The 26,743-nt window shown below is 35.0% G+C and overlaps 1 protein-coding gene across 1 annotated transcript in view; it reads right to left on the reverse strand.

Moving 5' to 3' along the window:
• Positions 1-26,743, reverse strand: part of LOC145243057 (uncharacterized) — a 130,843-nt gene that overhangs the window by 99,431 nt on the left and 4,669 nt on the right. Inside the window, exon 2 of the mRNA XM_080106162.1 lies at positions 1,416-3,954. Within this exon, the coding sequence (XP_079962288.1) occupies positions 1,416-3,162 (1,747 nt within the window). The 5' untranslated portion in view covers positions 3,163-3,954. The remainder of the gene's footprint in view (positions 1-1,415; positions 3,955-26,743) is intronic.

The raw sequence follows: 26,743 nt of genomic DNA on the forward strand, positions 1-26,743 counted from the left end.
TTTGATATAATCCAATATTTAAATATTTTTGTAAAACATTTGGTTTTTGTCTATGACCTTTTGGCTAGGAGCAAAGTGTATTATCTGTTGTTTAGCATTCCTAAACAAATAACCGTTTTCATTTTAGGAGAGTTCCATTCGAGAAGGGAAGAATTAACAAACACTCTCCCTTCCAATATTAAGAATGGCTTTCTAAATTTGCTTAGAGATGTTAAACTGATCAAGTGTTGAGCGGGATTTTTCTATATTAAAAACCAATCTTATACCTGATCTACCCTAGTATGGAGACAGAAAGTTTGTAACTTGTTTTTAAATAATGTCAGTTTATAATGTTGATTTATAATGTCAGGTTATAATGTAGAGTTATAATACCAGTTTATAATGTTGATTTATAATGTCAGGTTATAATGTAGAGTTATAATACCAGTTTATAATGTTGATTTATAATGTCAGGTTATAATGTAGAGTTATAATACCAGTTTATAATGTCAGTTTTTAATGTACGGAAAACAAACCTCCCCAAAGAAGGAGCCAGCTGGATTGGGAGAAAAATAGAAATTACCTCAGTCTGGAAGGATTTCTTCTTTACTGACTAAGGAAAGGAAATATATTAAAAAAAGATGCAGAATTGTATGAATAGAAAAAATGAAATATTTTTTACTTACAGTAATAAGTCTATAAAAATGAAAGATTACTCGAGTCCACCTATAATTTTAAAACTACAAATCGAATAACAAAAACTGAATTGGAGATGCTAAAAGTTAAAATGGCAACAAACAGATAATGTAAATATTAAAATGTAAAATAATTATTCCTCTTTAAAAAAAAATGTATGTATTTATTAGAATCATAATAATTTAAATATAAATCGTAGAGAATGAATTTTGAAATAAGAATTAAGGATAATGAAAGCATACGCAATCAGTTTCGTTTGTTTATTAAAAACGTTTTTGCAAATAAAAAATGCTTCAAAAAGTAAATATTTAATACCCCCCCCCCATTTTTTTCTTCTCAAAATAAATATTTCCTTGAATTAAAAATTGAATTTGTGACGAAAAGCAAAACAAATGTCTACGAAGTGCACAGGTCAACCGTAAGAAAGTGGTGTAGACCCGAGTTCGACGCTGCCACTGTTGCTTAATTCTTGAGGTCTTTAAAACCAAATTGATCCTCTGTTCCTTTCTAAAATCTATTGATAACATAGTACCTGGTAATTTAAGACAAGGTGACATCTTTTTTTTTTTTTCGTGTTTACACTATCTGCAATAATATTATATGACCTAAAATTTTCTGATGCAAGAAATTTGGTACTGCTCAAATACACCAGTACCAAGGAGAAAAAAAAAAAAAAAAAAAAAAAAAAAAAAATTATTTTTTTCTTTTATTAATTTTAATAATTTTATTTTTTTAATTGCTGTGAAAAATCTGATTATTTGTCGTGAATATCTGTGATGTGGCTGGGTACATTTGTATGGTCGGAAACACGGGCGTGCTCGGATATAACTGAATTGTAGTTGGATACATCTGGGTGGTGGGCGGGTACATTTGAGCATTGGCGATGTTTGCATGCTGTGGAGGTAACTCAGCCGCATGATGTCTAGACACATTAGTATGCGGCTGCTGCTGCTGCTGCTGTTGCATAGTCGGTGCATTAGACGTGTTCGAATGATGCGTAATATTCATTTGATGATTGGATGAAGAGTTAACGGTGCTAGTCGAATTTGTATTATTAGTGTTCGTGTGAATGTTATTAGCTGTTGTGCTTGTCGGCGCATTGTTGGCCGGGGCATTGCTGCTGGCTGGCGGTGTCGGATTCGATGGAGCGTGGCTGGTTACAGGGTTCTCCCCAGTTGTTCCTGAAGCTGTCAGCTGCATCGCTTTCTTTCCGCACTTGTTTGTCCGTAAGTGACGCTCGAGGTGATCCTTGCGTGTAAATGAATAGTTGCACAATGTGCACTTGAACGGACGCTCCCCAGAGTGTATTTTCATGTGCTCCTTTAGGTGCGACCGCTGCAGAAACGTCTTCGAGCAAACTTCACAATCAAACAGCTTCTCACCGAGATGTGAGCGTTGATGCCGTTTCCAGTTACCCTTCTCGGTAAAGACCTTCGCGCATATGTTGCATTCGAATGGTAGAACCACTGAGTGGATCCGCTTATGCAGGCTGGCGTGGGATCGCTGTGAAAATGCTTTCCAACAAATGTCACAGTTTAGCGGATTACTGGTTGACTTTGTGTTCGGCAACGTCGGTATTTCTGGGACAGGCTTGTAAGCTCTCTCTCCTGTGTGGATCCGGCTTTGGTGAACTTGCAGGTGGGTCCGCTGGGAGAACGACTTACCGCACTGGTTGCACTGGAACGGCTTCAGTGCTTTGTGAATCTTATCGTGGATGTTTCCGCTCGGTCGCTGGGAAAAGGCTTTCCAACAGACTTTGCAGTTGAACGGGTTCTCACTTTGGTATGGCGGGGATCGTCCGGCGTCGCCGTTACTGTAGTTCGGCTGGACGGGCTTCTCATGTGTCCTCATGTGACGCGTTAGGTCCCCGTTCCGGGAGAAACAACAACCGCAAATATCACATTTGAAAGGCTTATCCCCTGGGTAGACACCCGAAGGAGTTTTGTAACTTCTCGAACTGTTATATCTCTCCGCTGCACATGCTTCACAATCGTAACACTCGTAACAGTCTTCCTGATATGACGAAGATGCTGATGACTGAGGAGGAGGAGGGGGTGGAATTGGTGGTAGTGGGGGTGGGGTATGTTGAGGTGGAGGATGCTGGGGTGGAGGGTGGTGTTGCTGTTGACTCATTTGTCTTTGGGCGCCTCCATTTGGAGACATTGATTTTGCATGGATTGCCATGTGACGAGATAGATTACCGTTCCGGGAGAAACTATGGTTACAGATGTTACACTTAAAGGGCCGCTCCCCTGAATGGGTGACCTGGTGCTGCTTAAGGTGATATTTCTGGCTGAACGATTTTCCGCACATGTCACAGCTGAATGGCTTCTCCATCTGATGTGTCATCTTGTGACGTTCCAGGTTGTCATACCTGGAGAACGTCTTCATGCAAATATTGCAGTTATAACTTCGATCCACATTGTTCGACTGATGATGGCTGCTGTGACTATTTCGGTTATTTGTTTGATGGCTGCTGTAATGCATAATGAGTGAATATTGTTAGTGCACAAAAGTTTATAATTTAAACCTGGCTATTGTCATGTGTGTTGTGACTTGGTTATCAAGCACAAACTTATCTGGTTTATTTCCGCTTGTCAACAATCACGTCACACAAATCAGTTACACTCACAGACACAATGTCAGGTGATCTTTAAAAAAAAAAAGAAAGATTTCTGCAGTAATGAAAAGTCAATTTTATCCTTTTGAACCCTGCTTACTTGGTTTATCCTGATCTACGCATCATTAGAACTTGTGGTAAGAAAGAAAGTTTTTTTTCTTTCTTTTTACTCTTCATTTGATTAAAAGATTAAAATTTTGAAATGTATGATTATTTATCAACACATTTCCATCATAATTAATTTTAAAAATCCAGACTGGATAAAGATTTCTTTTGATGTATTTAACAAATGTCAGTGAAATCACAAATTGTCCAAATCCACTTCAACAATGACATGCAATTTTTTTAAAAAAAAATAATAATTAAATTTCTCAAGTTTTTCACAATTCAATTTCATTGAAAGAATTGAATTTTCTTTAGTCTTTTTTGAGGGGGGGGGGGGGGTAATTTTTTTAGTTTTGTTTTTTAACGCAGTTTAAAAACCAAAATTGATTTCTTCTAAAAAAATAAAAGAACAACTATAGGAGGTTACCATGTTAGCAATTAAACCTCAGCCTCAACCTTTCTTTCTTTTTGCCATAAGGAAGTGGAATTTCAGTTCAATGGTCAATATTGAATATATTATGCTGCATCGGTTGTTTCGGTGCACCGAGAAGAAACTGGAAAAAAAGGAAAAGAAAAAAAAAACTTAAAATTACAAATAATAATAATACTAATAATAAAAAACATTGGCAATATTTTTCATAGCAACAAATTAATGTACAGCCGAGCACAGAAATTTCATAAAATATGAATAACCAGCAAAAATATTCTTCCTCTGGCTGTATATTTATCTGGGAGGATGATATCATGGCAAGAGAACAGATACTATACAATTAACCCTCATGCTTAACCAGAGAAGATAATTATTGAAAGAATGGTATCATGACGAACAAACATACTGCTTCCCCAAATAGGAGGTAATACCTGGGATGACCATCTCATAAAAGGAGAAGGTAATGTTTGCAAAGACGGTGTCATGACAACAGAACAAAGACTACAAGTACACTACAGGAAGAGATAATACCTAGGAGGATTATCCCTACCCCTTTAAAAAAAAAAGAGGTAATAATTCCTGAGAGGATGGTCTTATGAAAACAGAACACAAACTGTCAATAATTTTCCCCACTCTTTATCTGTGCCTAAATCCAAACGTAGATTCCATGAGCAAAGCTTCTTTCTTAGAACTGCACGCCAGTGGAACTCTCTGCCGCTTGCCTGTTTCCCACCTGACTACAACTTGGACGTCTTCAAGTCCAACATAAACAAACTCCTGACAAACCGCCCCCTTAAGTAAGACACTCTATCAAAACCCCCAATACTAATGATTATTACAATACTATCTCATTGATTACTGTACACGCAATAACCCTTATCCCTGAGTGGCCTTCGGGCCTTGATAAGTGGTGACCCCCATGTAAAAAAAAAACCCTAAATAAAGGTTTAAATAGTACAATAGATTAAAAAAACAAACATACAACACTGCCCCCACCTCAAAAAAAAAAAAAATCAAGAAGTAATGCCTTGAAAGATGGTATTAGAACAGAGGCTACAAAACACACACACAGGATTATGGACTCATTATGACAGAACAGATACTACATTACCCTCTTCCAAAGGGAGAGATAATACCTGGGAGGATTATCAATATCCTTAAAAAAAAAAAAAAAAGGAAGAGTAATTACAGAAAGGGGAGTCTTATGAAAACAGAACAGATACTACATTACCCACTCCCAAAGAGAGATAATACCTGGGAGGATTATCTCTACCCTTAAAAAAAAAAAAGGAGCAGTAATTACTGAGAGGGTGACCTTATGAAAACAGAACCGATACTACACTCTTCACTACTTAAAGGTTTAGATAGTACAATGATAAATTCAAGAAAATTTTTTCCCCATTCATTTTAAAAAGGCCTAACCATAAAAATATTTTTACTGTTCTTTGGCTAAGATTAAAGTGCAGTATCTTTTCTCAATATTGGGCGTTTTACTATCAACAAAAATATTGTGTCTATAGTTTTGGAAATTTCTTTAAAACTATATGAAAAAAAAAATTAACTTTCATTGAAAATTATTTTGTCAGCAAGTCAATTAATCTCCTGCTTCGCTAAATCAATTTACTTACATGAACAAACAATAATACCAATGTTCTTAAAGGGATCACCAATTGTTTACCATGAAAAACTGTTTTAGGGATTTAAAAACAAAACAGTATATTAAATCATGACTCCCCCAGCAGTGTTGATCAAACACCACCTTCCTCAAAACACATGAACAAAAATATTTTTGATACTGGATCTATTTTTTTTTCCTCCAGATAAATTAGGCTAACCAATTCATGTCATTTAAAAAAGTATTTCTTACCTGTGTCATCCGCCCCTTTCTTCACAAGTTAATGTGCCTATTATTTACAATATTACAGTGTGTGTGTGTGTATATATATATATATATATATATATATATATATGTTTTGTCTTGTTTACAGAAAGTTTAGATAAGTCATCGGTACCGTCGGTTTCAAACTCGATAATTAGGAACCATTTATATACCCATATCAAGCTCTCTTCAGCCAATACTCATGAGTAGAGAGAGAGAGAGAGAGAGAGAGAGAGAGAGAGAGAGAGAGAGAGAGAGAGAGAGAGGGGGGGATCAAGTTTTCGGATAGCTACTTCCTCCCTCTATGGGGTATAAATTAGGAGGGGTATTATGTACGCTAAAAAAGAAAAAATGAAAACCCTAAAAGCATTGTTAAACCCCCAAATAATTTTTACTCAGGCCCGACTTTCTCATTCGATGTCATCTATTTCCTTTTTCTATAACTCATCTTCTCATGGAAATGTTAGCAAACATTTTTTTAAAGAAAAAAAAATTAATTCCAAAGCAGTTCCCATGGTTATTAGAATCTTTTTGGATTACTATCCTCATCTTGGTTGTAATTTTTTCAAAATTTCACCCAATGTAATCCTTAACTTTCTTCAGGTGCAGCTTTTCAAACTGGAGAAATGCGCATATCGGACATATGAAATTTCAAAGCAAATTTAATCCATGAAGGAGGTGGATTGTTTTCATTCCATCAACCATAAAAATGTAAAAGAAAGTATAAAGTGGACCATTGGTTTAATTTCAGCAGCCTTGTTGTAACTATTGCTTCCCTTATTTTATTCTTTAGTCCTCACATTCCATGAGTGATATTTCTGACAAAAGGGGAAGGATTGCTGTTTTTTGAGTTGGAATCTGTCCATTTAACACTTATTATCAGCTAGTTTTTCATCTAGTATTTTTTCTTAGCTCCTTAAATCAAGTGGCTTCATGTTTTGTCTAAAATGACCCTACCCACTCCAAAAACAGTCTTAATTATTATGTTATTCTTAATTATTATCGCCTAACTAAAGATTAAACCCTCACTCTCCAAATAACTGTCACTTAGAACTGATTGTTAATCAACACCTTTATTCATTGTGTCACAAGTCCATATGGATTAAGGTTCAATTCAAAATTCCATATGGATTCCAGAATATAAAGAATCGCAAGTTTGAAAAATTGCAGCCAAATCTAAAAAAATAACCATTCCTAATCTAAAAGAAAAGTTTTGAAATTTTAATATATTTGATGTAAATATAATGGAACTGCTAGATGCAAAATGTAAATTGCTAAATCCGTTCCAAGTTAAAAAAAAAACTCAAGTTTTATAATAATGGTAAAAACAGAATGAAATAAGAGCAACAAATTTTAAAAAATATTTTTTATTCAATTTTCACCCCAAACAAGGCATAGTGCCACTTTGATGTAGGGGCTACTATCGGGGACATAAGTTGCAGGGATATTATGAAGGGAGATGAGTAGCAAGATGTCTGTTCACATTACACTTGAACTTCTGCATGTCAGTACAGTTGGGAAAGCAGGAACCCAGAAGGGAGTTCCAAAGTCTAGCAGTTCTGGGGAAGAAACTATTGGAGTAGAAGGCTTTCTTACACCTAGGGATCTCTACTGTGAAGGGGAGGGATTTAGCTGCTTGTTGGGTTTGCCAGGGGTATTCACGTCGAGGAGGTACAAGTGCTTGTGGTTTGTCAGAGCATTCACAATTAAAGTACTTGTAGAACAGGCAGAGGGATGCAACATTTTGTCACTTAACCTAAACGTTAATACCTCCATTTGCTATTTATTTTTTTTACCCATAAATGAAGTAAATATTAGAACATAATGTAATAAAAAAAAATAAATACGATGAATTTTACGAAACACTTAAATTTAATTTTTACTTTTCCAGTTTCTAATTTTCATAACTTTTTTATTCTTTTTATTTTCAAATCACTTTGACCTTCACTTTGGCTAACTGATGACCTTTTTGAGAAGAAACAATACAAGGAAACTTGTTTCTGACTAATTTTTAATAAACTATACAAGAGAACGATCTGTCCAAACTTTTTCAGGAACTTTCTATGAATTCTGTCAGTTTATGATACGAAGATAGCATTTTTTATATTTCTGCCGTTGTTGTATTTGTGTCCTCCTTCTCCTTGTTGGCAGAGCTGTTACTGAACAATGTTCAGTTTCATGGACTCCAACTCCTTCAGGTCATTTGTAAGCTCCTGTTTGTGTTCCTCGAGAAGTTCATCAATGTCCTTTCCACTGACAACCAGCCTCAATGCCATTCTGAGTGAAACAATTTCTTCAACTTCAGGTTGCGGATCATCTTTACGATCGTCAACAGTTTTTGCTTCACCTTCGTTAAATACCTCAAAGTCTTGTGCAGAGATGGTATCGAGCCACAGCTTCTTCCATAGCGTTCAAGATGCGCCTCGAAAGCTCCTGTTAAGCTTGATCGATGAGCCCAAGCCATATTACAATATTGAAATGGTGCTTCCAAAATTCGCAAAAGAGTGAGGTTGGTGCTGTTAATGATTTCAAAACATCGCTTGAAGAGATGTTTTGTATACAACGTCATGAACTTAGAAATTCACTTGCTGGTCCATGGGCTACAGGAGAAAGGTAGGTGAAAGAAAAAGAATCTTGATAAAGGAATATTCTGGGAGAATATCATCTTTGAGGCTAGGAGAGTGAGCATGGGCATCGTATAACACCAGCAGACATTTCAAAGGGTGGAGGTTTTCTTTCAGGTATTTTTTTAACAATCGGACTGAATGCGAAGTTTTGAAGACAAAGAAAAAAAGGGTCAGAACTTTTCCTTTCTTGTCATTCGTAGCCCATACGGTCAGTAGTCGTATACTTTTCTTTTTACAAAATCACAATTACGTTCGATTACATTCTGTAGTTATTGAAAGAAAACCCATCCTTATATGCAGTCACTTTTAATCCCGACAGTACTACAATTTGCATCTCTCTCTTTTTTTTTGTGCTGAACAGATTCTGGGTTCGAATGAGAGCGGTTCTTTTGTGCACATCCTATTTTGTCAATTCTAACCCTAACCCTAACCCGATGGTACCACAGTTGCATATCTCTCTTTTCTTTGTTGGTTCTTTTGTGCACATCCTATCTTGTCAATTCTGCAGAACCAATGGATTGTTGTTCAGTTCCGCTGCAGGTTTATAGGTCTTGTTATCTAGTCCTTCTCCTTTAGCATTTTGTCGGATGTGAAGACGAGGATTCTCTGAATGATAAACCAATAGAGGCGTAACTTTACAATCAATACTGACATTGCGACAGAGAGCAAGGATATTCCTATCTTTCATAGGCAGCTTTTTCTCTTATTCCGTGGTATAGATCCGAAGAGGCAATTCCTCCCCCTCAAAAAACAAGTCCCGTTTCATCAGTTAAAAAACTTACTGTGTAATGTCGTCTTCCTGCAGAGTCAACTCATAATGACAGCTTCAGCCGCTGTCGTGTTCCAGCTGGCAACCTCCCTATGTCGCACCAACAAATAAATGCCAGTCTGTCTCTTCAATTTCTTGAACCACCCCTGCAGTTAAATATGTTGATAATATTAGAAAGTAAAGTCCAAAGAAAGAATTCCCAACCGTTATGTTCGCCTTTTCACAATTCTTGGTATCAAACCCCAGCGCACATCTGTCAGAACTTACTGACAATTTTTTTATAACGTTATTTTAATCATAACTTGTTAAGTCATAACCTTAATCAAATCTATGAGCACTTAGGCATGTGAAAGAAAAAAGGATTCAAAGTGAAATGGATTTTTTTTTTTACTTTTTTACAGCTAATTTGCGATTTCTAAGGAAAATACCAACAACTCTCAAACCCTTACAAAAATTTGAGAAGGTGCACAGTAAAAATGAAAACAGAACATCTTTCTTCAATTTATATTCTTCAAATATGATAAAAACTATTGGTACTTATGCATTTCTTTGTTTCTGTGCTGAAATAACATTATTTAGAAAGTCATTCTTAACATGAGGAGGATAGGGTGTTTTGTAAATATTCTGTACTTTTACTAAACAATTTAATAAACAAAAATATCATAAAAATTAAATTTAACTAAAAAATACTATTTAAAAAAAAATAGTATGGTAACATAGATGCATAAGCACAAAAAAAATTGTAGGGAGTACATCAATTTTTTACATAATTTTAATTTATGGGGGGGGGGGGACAAAAAGAAAAAATAAATTAAAATCTAAGAAAAAATTTCTAGGTGAAAATCAACAAAAATATTTCCAGAAAATTACAAAAATTAAAAAAAAAAAAAAAAAATCAAATAAAAGATTTTCTAAGAATAAGGTACCTGAAAAATAGCAATTATTGTGGGCGACCCTTGGTGAGCAGGATCTTTCTGTCACTCGTGTCTTTTGTATCCTAAAAATTTCTTTCTATGCAGAAAATTTTATATGTTCATAAACTGAAAATTTTGTAAGCAGAGGCTTTCGTATCTAGAGTTTCCACTGTATAGGTAAAAAAAAAAAAAAAAAAATTTTGTAAGCAAAGGCTTTCGTATCTAGAGTTTCCACCATATAGGTAAAAAAAACACAAAAAAACCTCAAACAACTGAGCTCTCTCCACTAGAAAAACATAACAGAATAAAACCAACAAAGAAACCATTATTTATTCATTCATCCACACCAATTAACACCAAGTTCAATTGTTAGTGACATGAATCTTTTATCTCAACCAATATTGAACGGTAGTCATCACCATCATATAATAAACACTGATGATGGATTTTTAATGTAGTTGAGTTCTTTGAGGCCTGCAGGTGGTAGTTTTTTGAGTGGGACCTGAGGAAATTCTGTGAGATCTTCCAAAGATTTCTTAATAGTGTTATACTTCAGAGGCCTAGACAATTTTTTTCATCATAGTTTTGAAAGTAAGTTTAATTGATCCAAATTACTTAAATTGACAAAGTTTTGTTTTTTGTTTTTTTTAATTAAGAATATTTGGGGAATTATTGTATTTACTCTTTCGATATGGTCTTTTATCCTCTGATGGCAACAGAAAAATAAAGACTCTATTGTTTTTTGTTTGTGTCATACATTTGTGCCATCCTGCTCAAAGTTGTGAATCTGAACCACTTATTAAAATTTCTATTCTTATTTTTGAATTTCCATAATTTTTATGGATGTCAAGTGTGAAAACAAACACTATAGTAATGTTGTACTTCCTTTGATCAACATGAAATATACTTATCCAAGTACTCTGAATAATGTGATTTCAGAATATATATATATTTCTCCACTCTTTATCTGTGCCTAAATCCAAACGTAGATTCCATGAGCAAAGCTTCTTTCTTAGAACTGCACACCAGTGGAACTCTCTGCCGCTTGCTTGTCTCCCACCTGACTACAACTTAGACGTCTTCAAGTCCAACATAAACAAACTCCTGACAAATCGCCCCCTTAAGTAAGACACTCTATCAAAACCCCCAATATTAATGATTACTACAATACTATCTCATTGATTACTGTACACGCAATAACCTTTATCCTTGAGGTGCCTTCGGGCCTTGATAAGTGGTGACCCCCATGTAAAAAATATATATATATATATATATAAATCAAGCAGTAGATAAGAAAGATTTACTCAACAAAAGCAAATGTAAACTTCCATCTAATATGAACATTGATATTTATATATTAATATCAACCAAATAAAATGCTCAATACGACGACAATAGGAAGTAGAACTTAACACAAAAAGCATAAATGAAAACAGTATGTAAAATTTATTTGTCATCAGAATACCTCCAACAAAGTTAATAAATCCTTATTCTGCAGTTTCAAAGAATGCAAAATCCTTCTCGTCAGATGATAGAAATATGTTAGTAAATGTATACATGTAGCAAAGTTAAAAATTTGCTGATTGTCATATTATTAACATCGTCCATTGTTTTGCATGCTTTTAACAATTCTCTTTCCTTTTGTTACAGCCTATATACCTGTACTTCTTGATGAATAAAGCCTTGTTCACAGGTTATCATTCGCCTTTCGTGCTGTCCTCACTACACTGGTTTTAGCATTATATGAAAATGCATTATATGACAATGGTCATAAAATGCAAAAACAAATATTTGTAGAATGTTTATGAAAATGAATAAAAATGAAAAACAAACTGAAATTGGTAATTCCAGAGTGAAATGAAGTCTTTTGATAAGATCAAGAAACAAAGAAAAGTTTAATGTTTAGTAATGTGATTGATAATTTAAAAATCAAATTATAATTAAATTAAAAATCCGTTTCATTTTTAAATTATCAATCACATTACTAAACATTAAATTAGCTCTAGGATATTTACCTATCGAGCTTATTATATATCTAAATTACAACGAGCACTTTTTCTTTCCTGTATTTTAATTAAACTAGTAATTTCACTATTACATTAAAATACACTCTGCTCTTTAGACTATTGTTCTAATCTCCTTTAAATTATTAAATTATATATATATATATATATATATATATATATATATATATATATATATATGTTCGGTTGGTCCTGGATATGACCTTAAACTATATCCAGTGGTGAGGCCCCAGCTTGCGGGCTTTGGGGAGTGTGGAGCCACCCTTTAATTGCCACTGCTCCCAGGTCCACTCTGACTCGGAGTGGTAGTACCTGTTAGGGTCCCAACTATGGGTTAAATAGAAACCGACTTGAAAACAACAAATATATTCTATTAAACAATTTTTCTTCAAAATCTTTTAATTCGGCATTAAATAACCTGAAAAAGGTTGATATGCCGTAAAACAACCAACCAACCAACCAACCAACCATATATATGTTCGGAATTTCAATCAATTCCAATTCACAATGATGAAATTTGGTAATGTTCCAATCCGATGTGATTAAAACAAATAATCCGAAGCAGTTAAAATAAAGCAAATCCATCGTTGAAAGGCCCTGAATAACGTGGGTTATAAGAAATGAGTCAAAAACAGGAGAAAACCAGCATTAACCCTTCCATAATTCTAGGTTAATATTTTCCAGAGGTGAAGCAACCAATGAAGTTTTAACAAGGTTAATGCAAGAGTGCTCAATACCAAAGTAGGGCAAGATATACTTATTTCTTTAACATAATCATTTATATACGAGAGGTGTGCAATAAGTAATGCCCCTGACCCACTTCCCATAGTAGTAGAGCAACGAAACTTGGCACAGTTATTAGTCTTTCTCTACATAGGAACCACCCAGAGTTATGCATTTCTCCCATCGGAGACCGTTTTTGTAGAACACCCTAGGTTGGTCCTCCAACCATGACATGACTTCAGAAATCAAGGCTGCATCATCTGGGAAACGCTTTCCTTTCAAAATTCAAAAACAACTTCATGGCTGGGAAGAGGTGAAAGTCAGAGGGTGCAAGGTCAGGAGAGTAGGGAGGATGGTGACATGCAAGTTGTGGACTGGAGTGTTGTTTTGCAGGAGGAGGGTACCTTTGCTGATCTTGCTCCGCCTCTTGATTTTGATAGCTTCCCTTAATTTCCTCAAAAGTGAAGCATAATAGGCTCCTGTAATTGTGGTACTCTTTGCCAGGAAATCTGTCATCACTACTCCGTCCTGGTCCCAGAAGACTGTGAGCATGACCTTGCTAGCGGAGGGCTGCACCCTTGCCTTCTTTGGAGGTGGGGAGTCCAAGTGCTTCCACTGCATTGACTGGGCTTTGGTCTCTAGATCATAGTGATGGACCCAGGTTTCATCCTGTGTAATCAGTCTTTTGAAAAAATTTGACTCATCTTCTTGGCACATCTCCAAATTCATCCTCGAGCACTCAACGCATTCTCACTTCTGGAATGGTGTGAGCAACCTGGGAATCCATCTGGCAGACAGCTTATGCATATGCAAATGGTCATGAATTATAGTTTCTACAGACCCTGTACTAATCTTGATATCTTGGGCTATTTGGCGAATAGTAATGCGCCGATCTTTCAAAATGGCAGCCTCAACTTGATGGACAGATGCCCCATCAATGGCAGTAGGAGAGGGGGGGGGGCGACCAGGTCTGGAAGCTGTTTCCACAGACTTCTGGCCATGTTTGAATTCATGATGCCAGCGTTTTACAAGGTCATATGATAGGGCATTATCACCATAAGTTTCTTTCATTTCATCAAAAGTCTCCTGTGGTGTGCGTCCTTTCAAATACAAAAACCGGATCACTGCTCGACATTCAACAGGTTCCATTTCACACCTGACTCAGTTCAAACACCTGTAAAACAGAAACCACAATTAGTTCAGTGCTGTAATTTGCCACATAACCTGTAGAGATATAAATCATTGCACATGCAAAATTTCAGCTAGATCAGACAACTGGAAGTGGATCAGGGGCATTACTTATTGCACGCCCCTCGTATCACAACACATTCATGAGCATATTTCGGTCACTTAGTTACAAGTAACTAGAGACCTCTTCAAGCAATATTACTTATACAAAAGTGAAGTTCATACGCCTGAAGAGGTCTAGTTACTTGTAACTGAGTGACCGAAATATGCTCATGAATGTGTTGTGATACGAGGGGCGTGCAATAAGTAATGCCCCTGATCCACTTCCAGTTGTCTGATCTAGCTGAAATTTGAAAACAAATAAAATATGTATGCATATGTATATACATACAAAAAAAAAAAAAAAAAAAAAAAAAAAAAAAAAAAAAAAGGAAAAGAAACCTTTGGTGATAGAGGCATGGCAATGTAGGCAGACCTAACAAGTTGGAGGCCTATAGTCATAAATTTGCACAAAGGCGGCATAAGATTCGTTATTTTGATCACACGGCAAGGGCTGATTTTTGTGGAGACTTCTGTGTCTGAGCAGCTCTACTTAGGGAGTGCACTGCTCACCCAGGATTCTGGGAAGATGCTATAGAAAAGGTTCATCAAAAATTGCTTAAGTTGGCTAGTGTTTAGTGTAGCTAGCACCTGTTCACCATAGCAGGAACAAAACAATGAAAATAAACTTAAAGCAATATGCTAATGAACACTTATCACTTAACATTGGATGTTGGAATGTGAGAACCCTGTTAGATTTAGAAACGTTCAGTAGGCCGAAACAGAGAACCGTTTGGTCACTAAAAAGCTTCAACGATTGAACATACATATAGTAACACTTTCTGATGAAGATCATTTAATTGAAAAACAGTTTGGATTTACCATCTTCTGGACTGGAAACGTGAAGGGGGAGTCGGTTTTGCCATCTACTCCTCTCTAGTTGACAAACCTGACTGTTCAGCTGGTATAACTGACCATATCATGAAATTATGAATATCACTTGGATATGAGCGATACATTACTATTCTTTCTGTCTAAGTGATGATGTTGTCATGCAGTTCTATGGGGCTCTTTGGGAAACTCTAGTTACTATTCCAAAGGAGAAGTTAATCCTGCTTGGTGACTTTAATATCTAGTTTGGGATGCAATTGGACGTTATGATATTGAAAATTTAAACTGAATATTAGGAAGAATCATATGTTGGGCACAAAAATCCCAAAGCGAATCAATGTTCAAACCTCAAACAACCTGATGCCTGCCAAGAGCTCTCTGACACTTTTGACAACATGCATTTTGATGGCACCTGGGATAACTTCAAGGAACAAGTCTACAAAACTGGCCTGGATATCCTCAGTAAAGAGCAGAAGAAACATTGATTGGTTTGAGAAGAATGTTGAGAATATCTGTAAACTGCTCAAAGAAAACATCATCTACGCAAGTTAATCTCAGATCCAAACCTGACAAACAGATATCAAGTTGAGATCTCATACAAAGTACACAAGGCTGCCCTTCAGTGCAGGCTCTGAAAAAAACAATGGTGGTCCAGCATCTCAGCTGAAATTCAAGATGCAGTCAATCAACACAACTTGAAGAAACTCTCAGGTCAGTGTTTGGTCCGTCCTCTGCTTCTGTTGTTTCAGTTAAATCAAAGGATGGGTCAGCACTGATCAGGAGTACTCAAGGTGTTATGATGTGGTGGCATGAACATTTCACAGATCTGTTCTTCAATCGTTCAGAAGTAGATGAATTGGTCATGCCACAAGAAGATCTAATCACGGAATTGGACGATTTGCCAACGAGAGAAGAAACGGATCTTGCTATTGGTCGGATCAACCCAAGCAAAGCACCTGGTCTGGATGGTATACCAATAGAGCTCTTGCAGAAAGGAAAGAACATAAAATCAGCTATATTCAGTCTGATTAACGCATATTAGGAAGGTGTCCTGATTCCACAAAGTTGGATAGATGGTATTTTGGTGTCCTTATTTAAGGGCAAGGATTGCAAGTCAGATTGTGATACTACTGTGGCATTACATACAAACATATACACACATACATACATATATATACACACATACATACATATATATACACACATATATTAGGCTACAGGGGAGACAGTAGAAGCAGCAAAACTGAAGTTGTCTGCCAGGACACTATATATACAAATAGAAAAATTTGGGCATATTTTACTGGTTTGAAAATATAGGTTCTTTTTTTACCAATTGTCATAAAATTTTAACCATAGAATAGTATTATAATCTTCAAAAAACCTGCAAATTTCCATGTAGTTTTGTCCCATAGAACCAAAGATATGAGCATTTCAATATTCAATTTGGCTATGAGTATAAATATGTCCATATATATATATATATATATATATATATATATATATATAGCTTAATGTGTAAGAGGAAAAGAGAAAGTTCAATTCTACAAGAGGAGACTTATCCGGATAATGCCAAGCTCAACAATTATTATTGGAGCTTATACAATAGGACAACAAGAGTATGAAATGAAGACACAAAACTATATATTGGTAGATATAGAATGGATCATTTATTGAATAATGGAATACAGGCAGAATTTAGGGGATAGAAGGGACTCTTTATGCCAGGGCATTTCGAAACCTAATGCTTATTATCAGAAGAGTAGAGAAGGTGCTAGGTAGCATGGGGAAGATGCAGCGTCTAGTGTAAGGTTCATTAGGGACGAAAAAGATTAAGAGGAATTATAGAATGTTGGGGGAGGCTTTATTGAATTCTAAATAAATAAGGAGAAGCTTGTTATATATAGTATGATATATAAGATTGTATATGTATCCCTTTCTTTTACGCACCCCTAATAATTATTATTAACAGTATTTTCATTACTATTAGTAGTAGTAGTAGTGGTGGTGATGGTAGAGGTAGTGGTAGTAGTATTGTTACTACTATCTTTATTATTATCATTATTATTACTGTCTTGTTTTTACCGCTATTACTATTATTTTTATTATTATTATAATCATCATTATAATTGCTGTTATTATTATTATCCCCGTCATTGCTACCATAACCGCTACCATTATCTTCATTTTAACTGTTATTAACATTAACATTGACTTTATTTTTATCACAACTATTGGTAATATTATTTTTAATGCTTATTTTTATCTTCAATTTTACGTCTATTTTATTTTTTTTCTTTATTATTACTACGATTATTATAATTTTCTTTACTATTATCTTTCGTACTATTATAATTACCCTACTATTATTTGGTATATTTTTACCACTATCATAAGTAGTAATGGTTTCCTTACTCCTCCACTTTGTCATCAATATGTATCCTTAACCTTTTGCATCAAGTTAAACGCACTCATAGTCATTGCCATCCTAATCTTCAACCGTCCCCTTATAATAATACTCCGTATATAATAACAGAAGAAACTTAAAAATATATTGCCGCATATTACCTTTCAGTTTTAAAACCTTGCATACCCTTCCCCCCAAATTATAAGCGATTTTATAGCCGCCATTTGCCGTCTAGGTGGCACCAATCAAAATTACCACTCCATAGAAAATAGACACCCCACAAACCGTTAAAATAAATTACCACGCAGCAACAATACACCCCCAATTTAACCCTAATATATATACCCCTTAATCTCAACACTATGTTAAAGACCATATACAATCTTATATATCATACTATATATAACAAGCTTCAAGCTCCTTATTTATTTAGAATTCAATAAAGCTTCCCCCAACATTCTATAATTCCTCTTAATCTTTTTCGTCCCTAATGAACCTTATGCTAGACGCTGCATCTTCCCCATGCTACCTAACACCTTCTCTACTCTTCTGATGAGAAGCATTAGGCTTTGAAATGCCCTGGCATAAAGAGTCCCTTCTATCCCTCAAATTTTGCCTGTATTCCATTATTTAATAAATGATCCATTCTATATCTACCAATATATAGTTTTGTGTCTTCATTTCATACTCTTGTTGTCCTATTATATATATATATATATATATATATATATATATATATCCAAAGCCTCTGGTCTTGATGGAGGAGAGACAAAAACTTACTATGGTTTCAAATGATCTGAAATAACAGCAAGGGAAGACTTGATTTTAAATATTTCTCATATGTAATATCTCCCCTCTTTTGGAAATAGAGTACGATTATGAATATCTCCAGTATCAAAGAATCCTTATACATTGTGAAATTTACTTTATGCATGAAAACCAAAGAGGGAAGTTATAACATATGAGAAATATTTAGAATCAAGTCTCCCCTTACTGTTATTTCAGATCATTTGAAACCATAACAGCAAGTTTTTGTCTTCCCTTCATCAAGGCCATGGGTTTTGGGAAAATATCAGATATTTTGTAATTTATATGCAAAACTAGGAAAACAAATGACTATGATTGAAGTATTGGTAAAGGTGCAGTATCTTTCCACTCACGAAAAATCCTTTAAAATTATCACTATTATAAGTTTTTGAGGGTAAATCTGTCTGGCTGCATAATGTAGCCAGACTTTGTGGACACCCTGTATATATATATATATGTATGTGTATATATATATATATATATATATATATATATATATATATATATATATAGTATAGAAGGGGTTTGTGAAAAAACAAACAGACAGGCATTACAAATTCATATATATACCACAACAATGATTCCCAACCACTGTGCCACAGCACATTGGTGTACAGTAAAATGGTTACTCGTGAGCCGTGAAGAGGTTACAGGTGGAAACTACTAGAAATTATTATAGGTGAAAAATAGCTTTCATGTCGTTAAGAATGGAGTTGTTGGAATTAATAATTACTAACCCTAACATAAACACTTACGCATTATCGATACTTAAATATAAAAAAGAAGAAATAAAATGTGTAACAAATCGTTTGTTTAAAGTGTTTGACATTTTGAATTTTCGATAATAATAAACATTGGTGAGCATTGTTAAATATTTATTTAAATATTATTTTTTTTTGTGATAGGTGTGCCCGGGAAATTTAAAAAGCTCAATAGTGTGCAGCCATGTATAAAAGGTGGGGGACAAAAAATTAACCTTAAAGTTATCATCAAGATTCTTCTCACTTTTTGAGTTCTGCTTCTCTCAGATCAGAAACATCGCCAGAAACATTGCCACAAAAAATCCTTCCTGATGAGTTTACACACCGTTTCCCAATTTTCTTATAATTGAAAATATAAAAATGTTTATATTTTTTGTTTAAAAAAAATAATCAAATGAAATGTTTTTATTACCAAATGTCTCCAATTTTTTATTCCGCCTGAATGGATCTGGGGTGGATTACAAATTGCATTGTTATGATGACTGAACTTATGCATTCATGACCTGAAAATTTCATTTCTCTGTTAAAGATATTGATGGTGTCAGACTCTGACTCAATTGGTTTAAGGTCTGGAGACTGACTGGGCCAAATAAGAACATCAATTTCATTATTTTTAAGCCATTCTTTAGTTAGTTTGCCGGTATGTTTGGGATCATTGTCGTCCTGAAACACAAAATTGCTATTAGGTCCCAACAAATCAGCAGATTTCCAGAGGTTTTTCTCCAGAACATCCCTGAACATACGCCCATTCATTCTACCATCAATGATTTCTAATACATCAGTACCGTTGGATGAAAAACACCCCATACCATAATTGAACTACAGGCAAACTTCACTGTAGGAATGGTATTCTTTTTGTTGTGAGCGATGCCATTTTTCTGCCATACCTGTGTTGCTGTGTTTCTTCCAAAGATTTCGATTTTTGTTTCGTCTGACCAGATTACCTTGTTCCAAAATTCTTGTGGTTTCTCCCCATATGTTTTAATATAAATCAAACGTGGTCTGACATGTTGATGCTTCAACAATGGAACTTTTCTCGGGGACCTTGAAACAAAACCTATACAATTTAGAGGTCTACTGATTGTATCCTTGCTCACATCAATCCCAGCTTCTCTGAGGTCGGTTTGAATTTCACGAGTAAAGAAAGGGTTTCTTTGTACCTTTCTGCTTACCCACCTTGATTTTTTTCGTTTCATTTCCTTGGTCGACCACACCTTGCAACAGCTTCACCAGGGTTTTTAAACTTCTAATAACGTTTCCAACTGTACTAAGTGGTAGATTAAGTTCTTGCAACACGCAAAGCAAAATTCATCTAAAATTATTTTAGAAAAGGGATTTTTTTTTAAGTGTATCCAATACTTTTGCATTAGTTAATTTATATTTTTCCTTAAATATAAACTTTCTAAACTTTGATTTTGTCATTACTACCCCAAATATAAGGTAGAATAGGAATAGAAATTTACTGACCAAATTTTAGGTAAAATCTTGAACCCTAATTAGAGTTATGATGAAAGATGTACTGTATCCAATACTTTTGCATTAGTTAATTTATATTTTTCCTTAAATATAAACTTTCTAAACTTTGATTTTGTAATTACTACCCCAAATATAAGGTAGAATAGGAATAGAAATTTACTGACCAAATTTTAGGTAAAATCTTGAACCCTAATTAGAGTTATGATGAAAGATGTACTGTATCCAATACTTTTGCATTAGTTAATTTATATTTTTCCTTAAATATAAACTTTCTAAACTTTGATTTTGTCATTACTACCCCAAATATAAGGTAGAATAGGAATAGAAATTTACTGACCAAATTTTAGGTAAAATCTTGAACCCTAATTAGAGTTATAAAGAAAAATATAATGTATCCAATACTTCTGCGTAGCACTGTATATTGTCGTAGGTTTAGTCTGTTCATCTGCAACACAAGACAATATTTAAGCATTGCAATGGTGCAAGAACCATGAAATAATTTGTAGGCAACAGAAGCAACTGTTACATTTTGGTGAGAAGACAGCAGATCTAATCCAAGCAGATCATATACTCTAGAAGGAACAGGGTTGCAGTAGGGAATATGTATTTGATGGTAGATACTCAAGAGAATCGGAGTTCTAACAAGTTACAAATCCACCCTCCCAAAACTATCAGCAAATTGATTTTTTCTTTTCCTTTCAATGTCCATTTTTAGGCAGTTTTCCAGGATTTTCAAGCCCTTTTCAAAGCCTTCTTCAGACAAAATTCAAGTTTCCAAAACAAAATTTGATATATAAATAATGATAGAATCCTTTAAAATATTTAGTAATTGACAGGGAAAATCACTTTCATGTATATCTAAGTTTTGTCATAAAGGGACGTAACTCTTGTATTAACAATACTACAAAATGATAATTCAATGCAATTTCAGACGAATGATTGATTTCATTTTTAATATTTAATCCAAATAATATTAATAATTTTTTTTTTAATTAATAAAAATTAAAAAAAAAAATTAATATTTATTTAGATTTTCTTTTTAATATTCTGACACAAATTTTTACTGGACGTCAAGAATACGATTTTCAAGGCCTTTTTAGGCATTTCCAATATCTTCAAGTCTTTTTCAAGGTAATAATAAAAATAAGGCCTTTTCAAGACAAAACTCGAAATTCAAGGCCTTTTTAAGCTTGTGCGAATCCTGTAAAGGATAAAGTTGCATTAAAATCACCAAAAAGTTAATGTTTATTGATATGAATAATTGCAAAAAGTATTTGTTTCGTATTTACAACAACGAAATGATTATTATATACAAAATTGTGAAGCAATAGCAACTTAACAAAGCTATCTTGTCAGGATATAAAAAACAAAATAGAATTTTGAATCCTGATTTTCATGGCAGGGAAGGAGATTTTCTCCATCTGGAACACAAAAACAGACATTTCTTTTTTTTTCATCAGTGTTCTGTGAAAAAATCTTTATACCAAAGTAAATAAAACTTTTCCATATGGCACAATCACGTTGACACACTGGTTCTCGCCAGATTACCAAAGTTAAGCAACATTGAGCCTGGCCAATACCAGACAGATAACCATTTGGGAAGGCTAGGCGCTGTATGCATCTTCTGGGAAGGTTGGACATGGGGCTAGCACTCTCATCCCCAAAAAAGAACTCCTCGCTACAAAAGCATCTACAAAGTTGTGGATGGCCTATGCCCCTCCAGTGGGTAAAGGCTATGGTTAGATGGAACAAAACTTTTATCATTTTCTTTGGAAGTAACATTTATTGCATTTTTTTAAAACTCTATCCACTGTAAGAATTGAATTTTTAAGATACAAATAAATCGATCAGGTCACTCTTACTTGTTAATAAATTGAATTGAGAATTCTTGGATTATTTCAACAAATTACGTCAAAGCATCACTGGCAGCAGGTCCTCCAGATGGCAATCCTCATCTACAATTGCTCACTAGATGAGTACTTAATACAGATGAGTACTTAATACAGATGAGTACTTAATACAGACGAGTACTTAATACAGATGAGTACTTAATACAGATGAGTACTTAATACAGATGAGTACTTAATACAGATGAGTACTTAATACAGACCCTTTGCTTTGTGGTAGATTCCATAGGAGTGTATCATTCACAAGTCTTGATTTAGTTTGCTGCACACAGCCTCACAGACTGTCTCTTTAGCGAGGCATGCTCTGATACAGACCTGAAGGATGCCCCAGATGATGATGATGAACCTCGGGATGGAGGTGAAATGCTATGGTGATGATTTAGTTCTCTAAAAGTTACCAACAAGACTGAGAAAGAAGCCATTTTTTGGTTGGATTTTTCCTCTAAATGATGTCCAGTACAATAAAAACGAACGGTAACATTCAATGCTGCTAAGACTAAGCTTCTTTCCTTTAATAATTACAAGAAACTTTCTAAACCACAAATAGCTATGGCTAATGATATATTACCTGAAAGTATTTTGTTCAAACTCTTCAGCTTAACATTCACAGGGAACATGAATTGGAACAGATACATTGGGGGTATGCGAGGAGGGTGGGCTGTATTTATTTGCTTCCCCATGAGAGCAAATTAGGCATAAAGGCCGTTTTTTAATGTGGAGAGAGAGGGGAGGGGGAAGGGAAAAGGGGACCAGCTCCCGAAAGGTGGGAAATGGGAGCTGGATAGTGAGAGCCTACTGGTATGTAGGGTTGCCTCTACATGGACCAGAAGATTGTCACAAGGGCAATGGTCTTTGATTGCAGCATCTGCCGGAACAGATACTATACTTTGATCTTGGCCTGAAGGCCACAAAGTTTCCCCCGAAAGAGGGGGGGGGGCTCCCCTGCGGGGAGGTGGGCTCTTTCTACCGTGCTAGAAAGTTTCTTATACCTGAGAGTAGCCTGTATTTCTACAAGGCCACCATTTGCTCATGTATGGAGTACTATTGTTACATTTGGGCTGGTGCATCTGCTACCTAGTATCTCACTCCTGGATAAGGTTCAAAATAGAGTCACCAACCTAGTAGGTCCCGAAATGTCAGCTAGGCTTTAACATCTGTCCCATCGACAAAATGTTGCATTTCTGTTTTTTTTTTTTTTTTTTTTTTTTAATTACATTTTCACCCCAAACAAGGCACATTGCCACTTTGGTGTAGGGGGCTACTATCAGGGGCAACAACTACTGGGGTACTATGTAGGGATTTGGGCAGCAAGATGTCGGTTCACGTTACACTTGAACTTCTGCACGTCAGTACTGTTGGGGAAGCAGGGACCGAGAATGGAATTCCAGAGTCTAGCGGTTCTGGGGAAGAAACTATTGGAGTAAAAAGATCTTTAACATCCAGGGATCTCTACAGTGTGGAGGTGGGATTTAGCAGCCTGTCGGGTTTGTCGAGGGTGCTCACGTCGTGGGGGCACAAGTGATTGCAGTTCGTCAGAGCATTCACCACTAAAATACTTGTAGAAAAGGCAGAGGGATGCAACATTTCGTCGATGGGACAGAGGCTGAAGCTTAGATGCCAGTTCAGGGCCTATCAGGTTTGCGACTCTCTTTTGAACCTTGTCAAGGAGCGAGAGACTAGTAGCAGATGCACCAGCCCAGATGTGACAGCAATACTCCGTACATGGGCGAATGGTGACTTATAGAGGTACAGGATACTTTCGGGTGTTACTAGTTTTCTAGCACGGTAGAGAGAGCCCACCTTTCTTGCAGCGGCCCTGGCAATGCCTTCAATGTAATTGTTCCAACTCATGTTTCCTGTGAATGTTAGGCCAAGGAGTTTGAAAGATGTACTCTCAGATAAAGAGTCGTTGGCCATTGCTATAGGTGGTAGAGAGGGTTTCTTGTAATTATTGAATGAAACTAGTTTAGTCTTGGCAGCATTGAACGCGACCAACCACTTAAAAGTATTTTAATGGTAAGGTGCTCTGACCAACTACAAGTCCTTGTACCCTCTCAACGTAAATACCCCCAACAAACCTGACAAGCAGCAAAATGGCTTAAAAAAAAAAAGAAAAGAAAAAGGCCTTTTTAAAATTGTCAGAAAGGAAGAACTTCCAAACGATGCACAGCTCACCATTAAGGATTATAATTTTACTAATAAAAAAACATAACTTCTTTTTACAAATACAAATAGAAGACTAGTAAAATCTGCAATAATTTAATGGCCTAAATATTATCATTTAATGGCCTAAATATTATCATTTAATGGCCTAAATATTATCATTTGATAAAAATAAAATGAAATGACTGTATGCACAATATAATCTTGCATATACCGCAGCTTGCATTTCTGACTATGACCAAACAAAATTTTATGCCATTAAGATCCAAATAGTCAGTGTAGAATCTGTTCCTGAGAGATGGGGAAATTCTGCAAGACTGACGGCATTTTTTATTCAGCTCAGAATGACCTTTTCCTGCATTAAAAACTGACGCAGTGTCAAACTTTGCACTCATGACAAAACAAATAAGAATTCAAATCTTCATGCATAATTACTGCAATTTAATAAACGTGTGCATAGTCTTTTAAAATCTGTTCCTCGTCGTTCTAGAAATTGTTATCCAAGTACAGTGAATATTTGTGAATTTTTTATTTTTCCTGCATTTTTTGGGAAGAAATGATGACATCTCTATTTCCTCTCAAATAATTTTCAGTTAAGAATTACTCCACTCATTTATATATATTTTTTTTTTTTTTGCAAATAAATAATTCAAAGGCAGACCTATTATTTGGATTAGGCACTTTCTTACTCCTGTTTCTGGGTAATTAAGCATGGTAATATGATATATTTGCCACAATGCTGAAGACAGGAATGAGAAACAGACTACTTGTTTATTTTCATTTAAAATTTAAATGAAAATAATCAAGTAGTTTGCTTCTTATTTCAGATTTTCTGCTTTCCAATTGGTAAAAGATAAAAAACATTAATTTGAAAAGAACTTAACAAGGGAAGGTAACTCTGCATTTGTTCATTAATAAGCTTCTGACACTGTGTTGAATGCATGAATTATGTTTGGTTAGGGTTATAAATATTTTCTAAGAAAACCTGAAAGAATTTTGGGAAATAACCAATGTATACACAACGCTATTCTTACAGACACTGACTGTGTACAAAAAGTGATGACCTAACTAAAACAATAATAAAAAAAAAAAAAATCTGCCAATTTTATTCTTAAACTAGCAAAAATACTGAACATCGCCTGGGAATGAATAAGAAACTCTGTGGTCTTTTTCACCAAACTATTGTATTTTCATCAAAATTTAACAGTCACTTCTGTAAAATAAGTTGAAGCTTAATTTACAGCTTTGATCCCAATCCCATTCTTGACAGCCACCTCAACAAGTTGTTTCTCAGGTTAACACGTGAAATAAAACATTTTTTTATTAAAATATACAGAATGCGTGAATGTATTTCTGAAGAAGAAAGTTTGAAAATTTACAGTTATCTCCCCTATAAAAAAATAAATGGAACCCTACTATGATTAATTGCCAAAATATATATATATAGTAAGTTATGAAAATATATATGGCATTTGAGCTACACAGAAAATTTTGTGTTTTTTGTGAGGATTCATCAGGCTTACTGAAAATTTACGCATAAAATTATATCTTTGTATATTAATTTATGTGATTAAATGAAGTAGCCATATCTATATATCTATAAAAGTGAACGTGTCTGTGTGTCTGTCTGTCTGTGTGTCTGTGTACATTTCCCTACGCAATAACTCTGTCAATTTTTAGTCTATAGACTCGAAATTTGATATACAGGGTACTAAAATTTGGGAAATCGATGTGATCGGTTTTCGACCAGAAATTTGGTTGTTAAGGGGTCAAAGTTCAACGATTTGACCTTTGAGAACTCTACTAAACTCCTCCCACAATTTTGCGTCTAAACACTTAAAATTTTAGATATAGGTTCCTTGGACATGGATCTAACTGAATAACTCAATTTGTGCCCAAAACAATAAATGTTAAGGGGTCATAATAGGAGTCAAATTTGAAAAAATTGATCGCTTTTTTTTTTTTTTTTGCTCAACATACACCTCCAAACACCCGGGCAACGCAGGGTACCCATGCTAGTATATCTATAAAAGTGAATGTGTTTGTGTGTCTGTCTGTTTGTGTGTCTGTGTACATTTTCCTTTGCAATAACTCTGTTAATTTTCAGTCTACAGACTCGAAATTTGATATACATGGTACTGAGATTTGGGAAAATCTGTGATCCGTTTTCGACCAGAAATTTGGCTGTTAAGGGATCAAAGTTCAACGATTTGACCTTTGAGAACTCTACCAAACTTCTGCGACAATTTTGGGTCTAAACACTTGAAATTTTAGATATAGGTTCCTTGGACATGGATCTAACTTAATAACTCAATTTGAGGCCAAAACAATACATTTTAAG

The sequence above is a fragment of the Euprymna scolopes genome, chromosome 21 (genome assembly GCF_053919585.1).
Source record: "Euprymna scolopes isolate OS-2025 chromosome 21, ASM5391958v1, whole genome shotgun sequence".
NCBI classification, from domain to species: Eukaryota; Metazoa; Mollusca; class Cephalopoda; order Sepiida; family Sepiolidae; genus Euprymna; species Euprymna scolopes.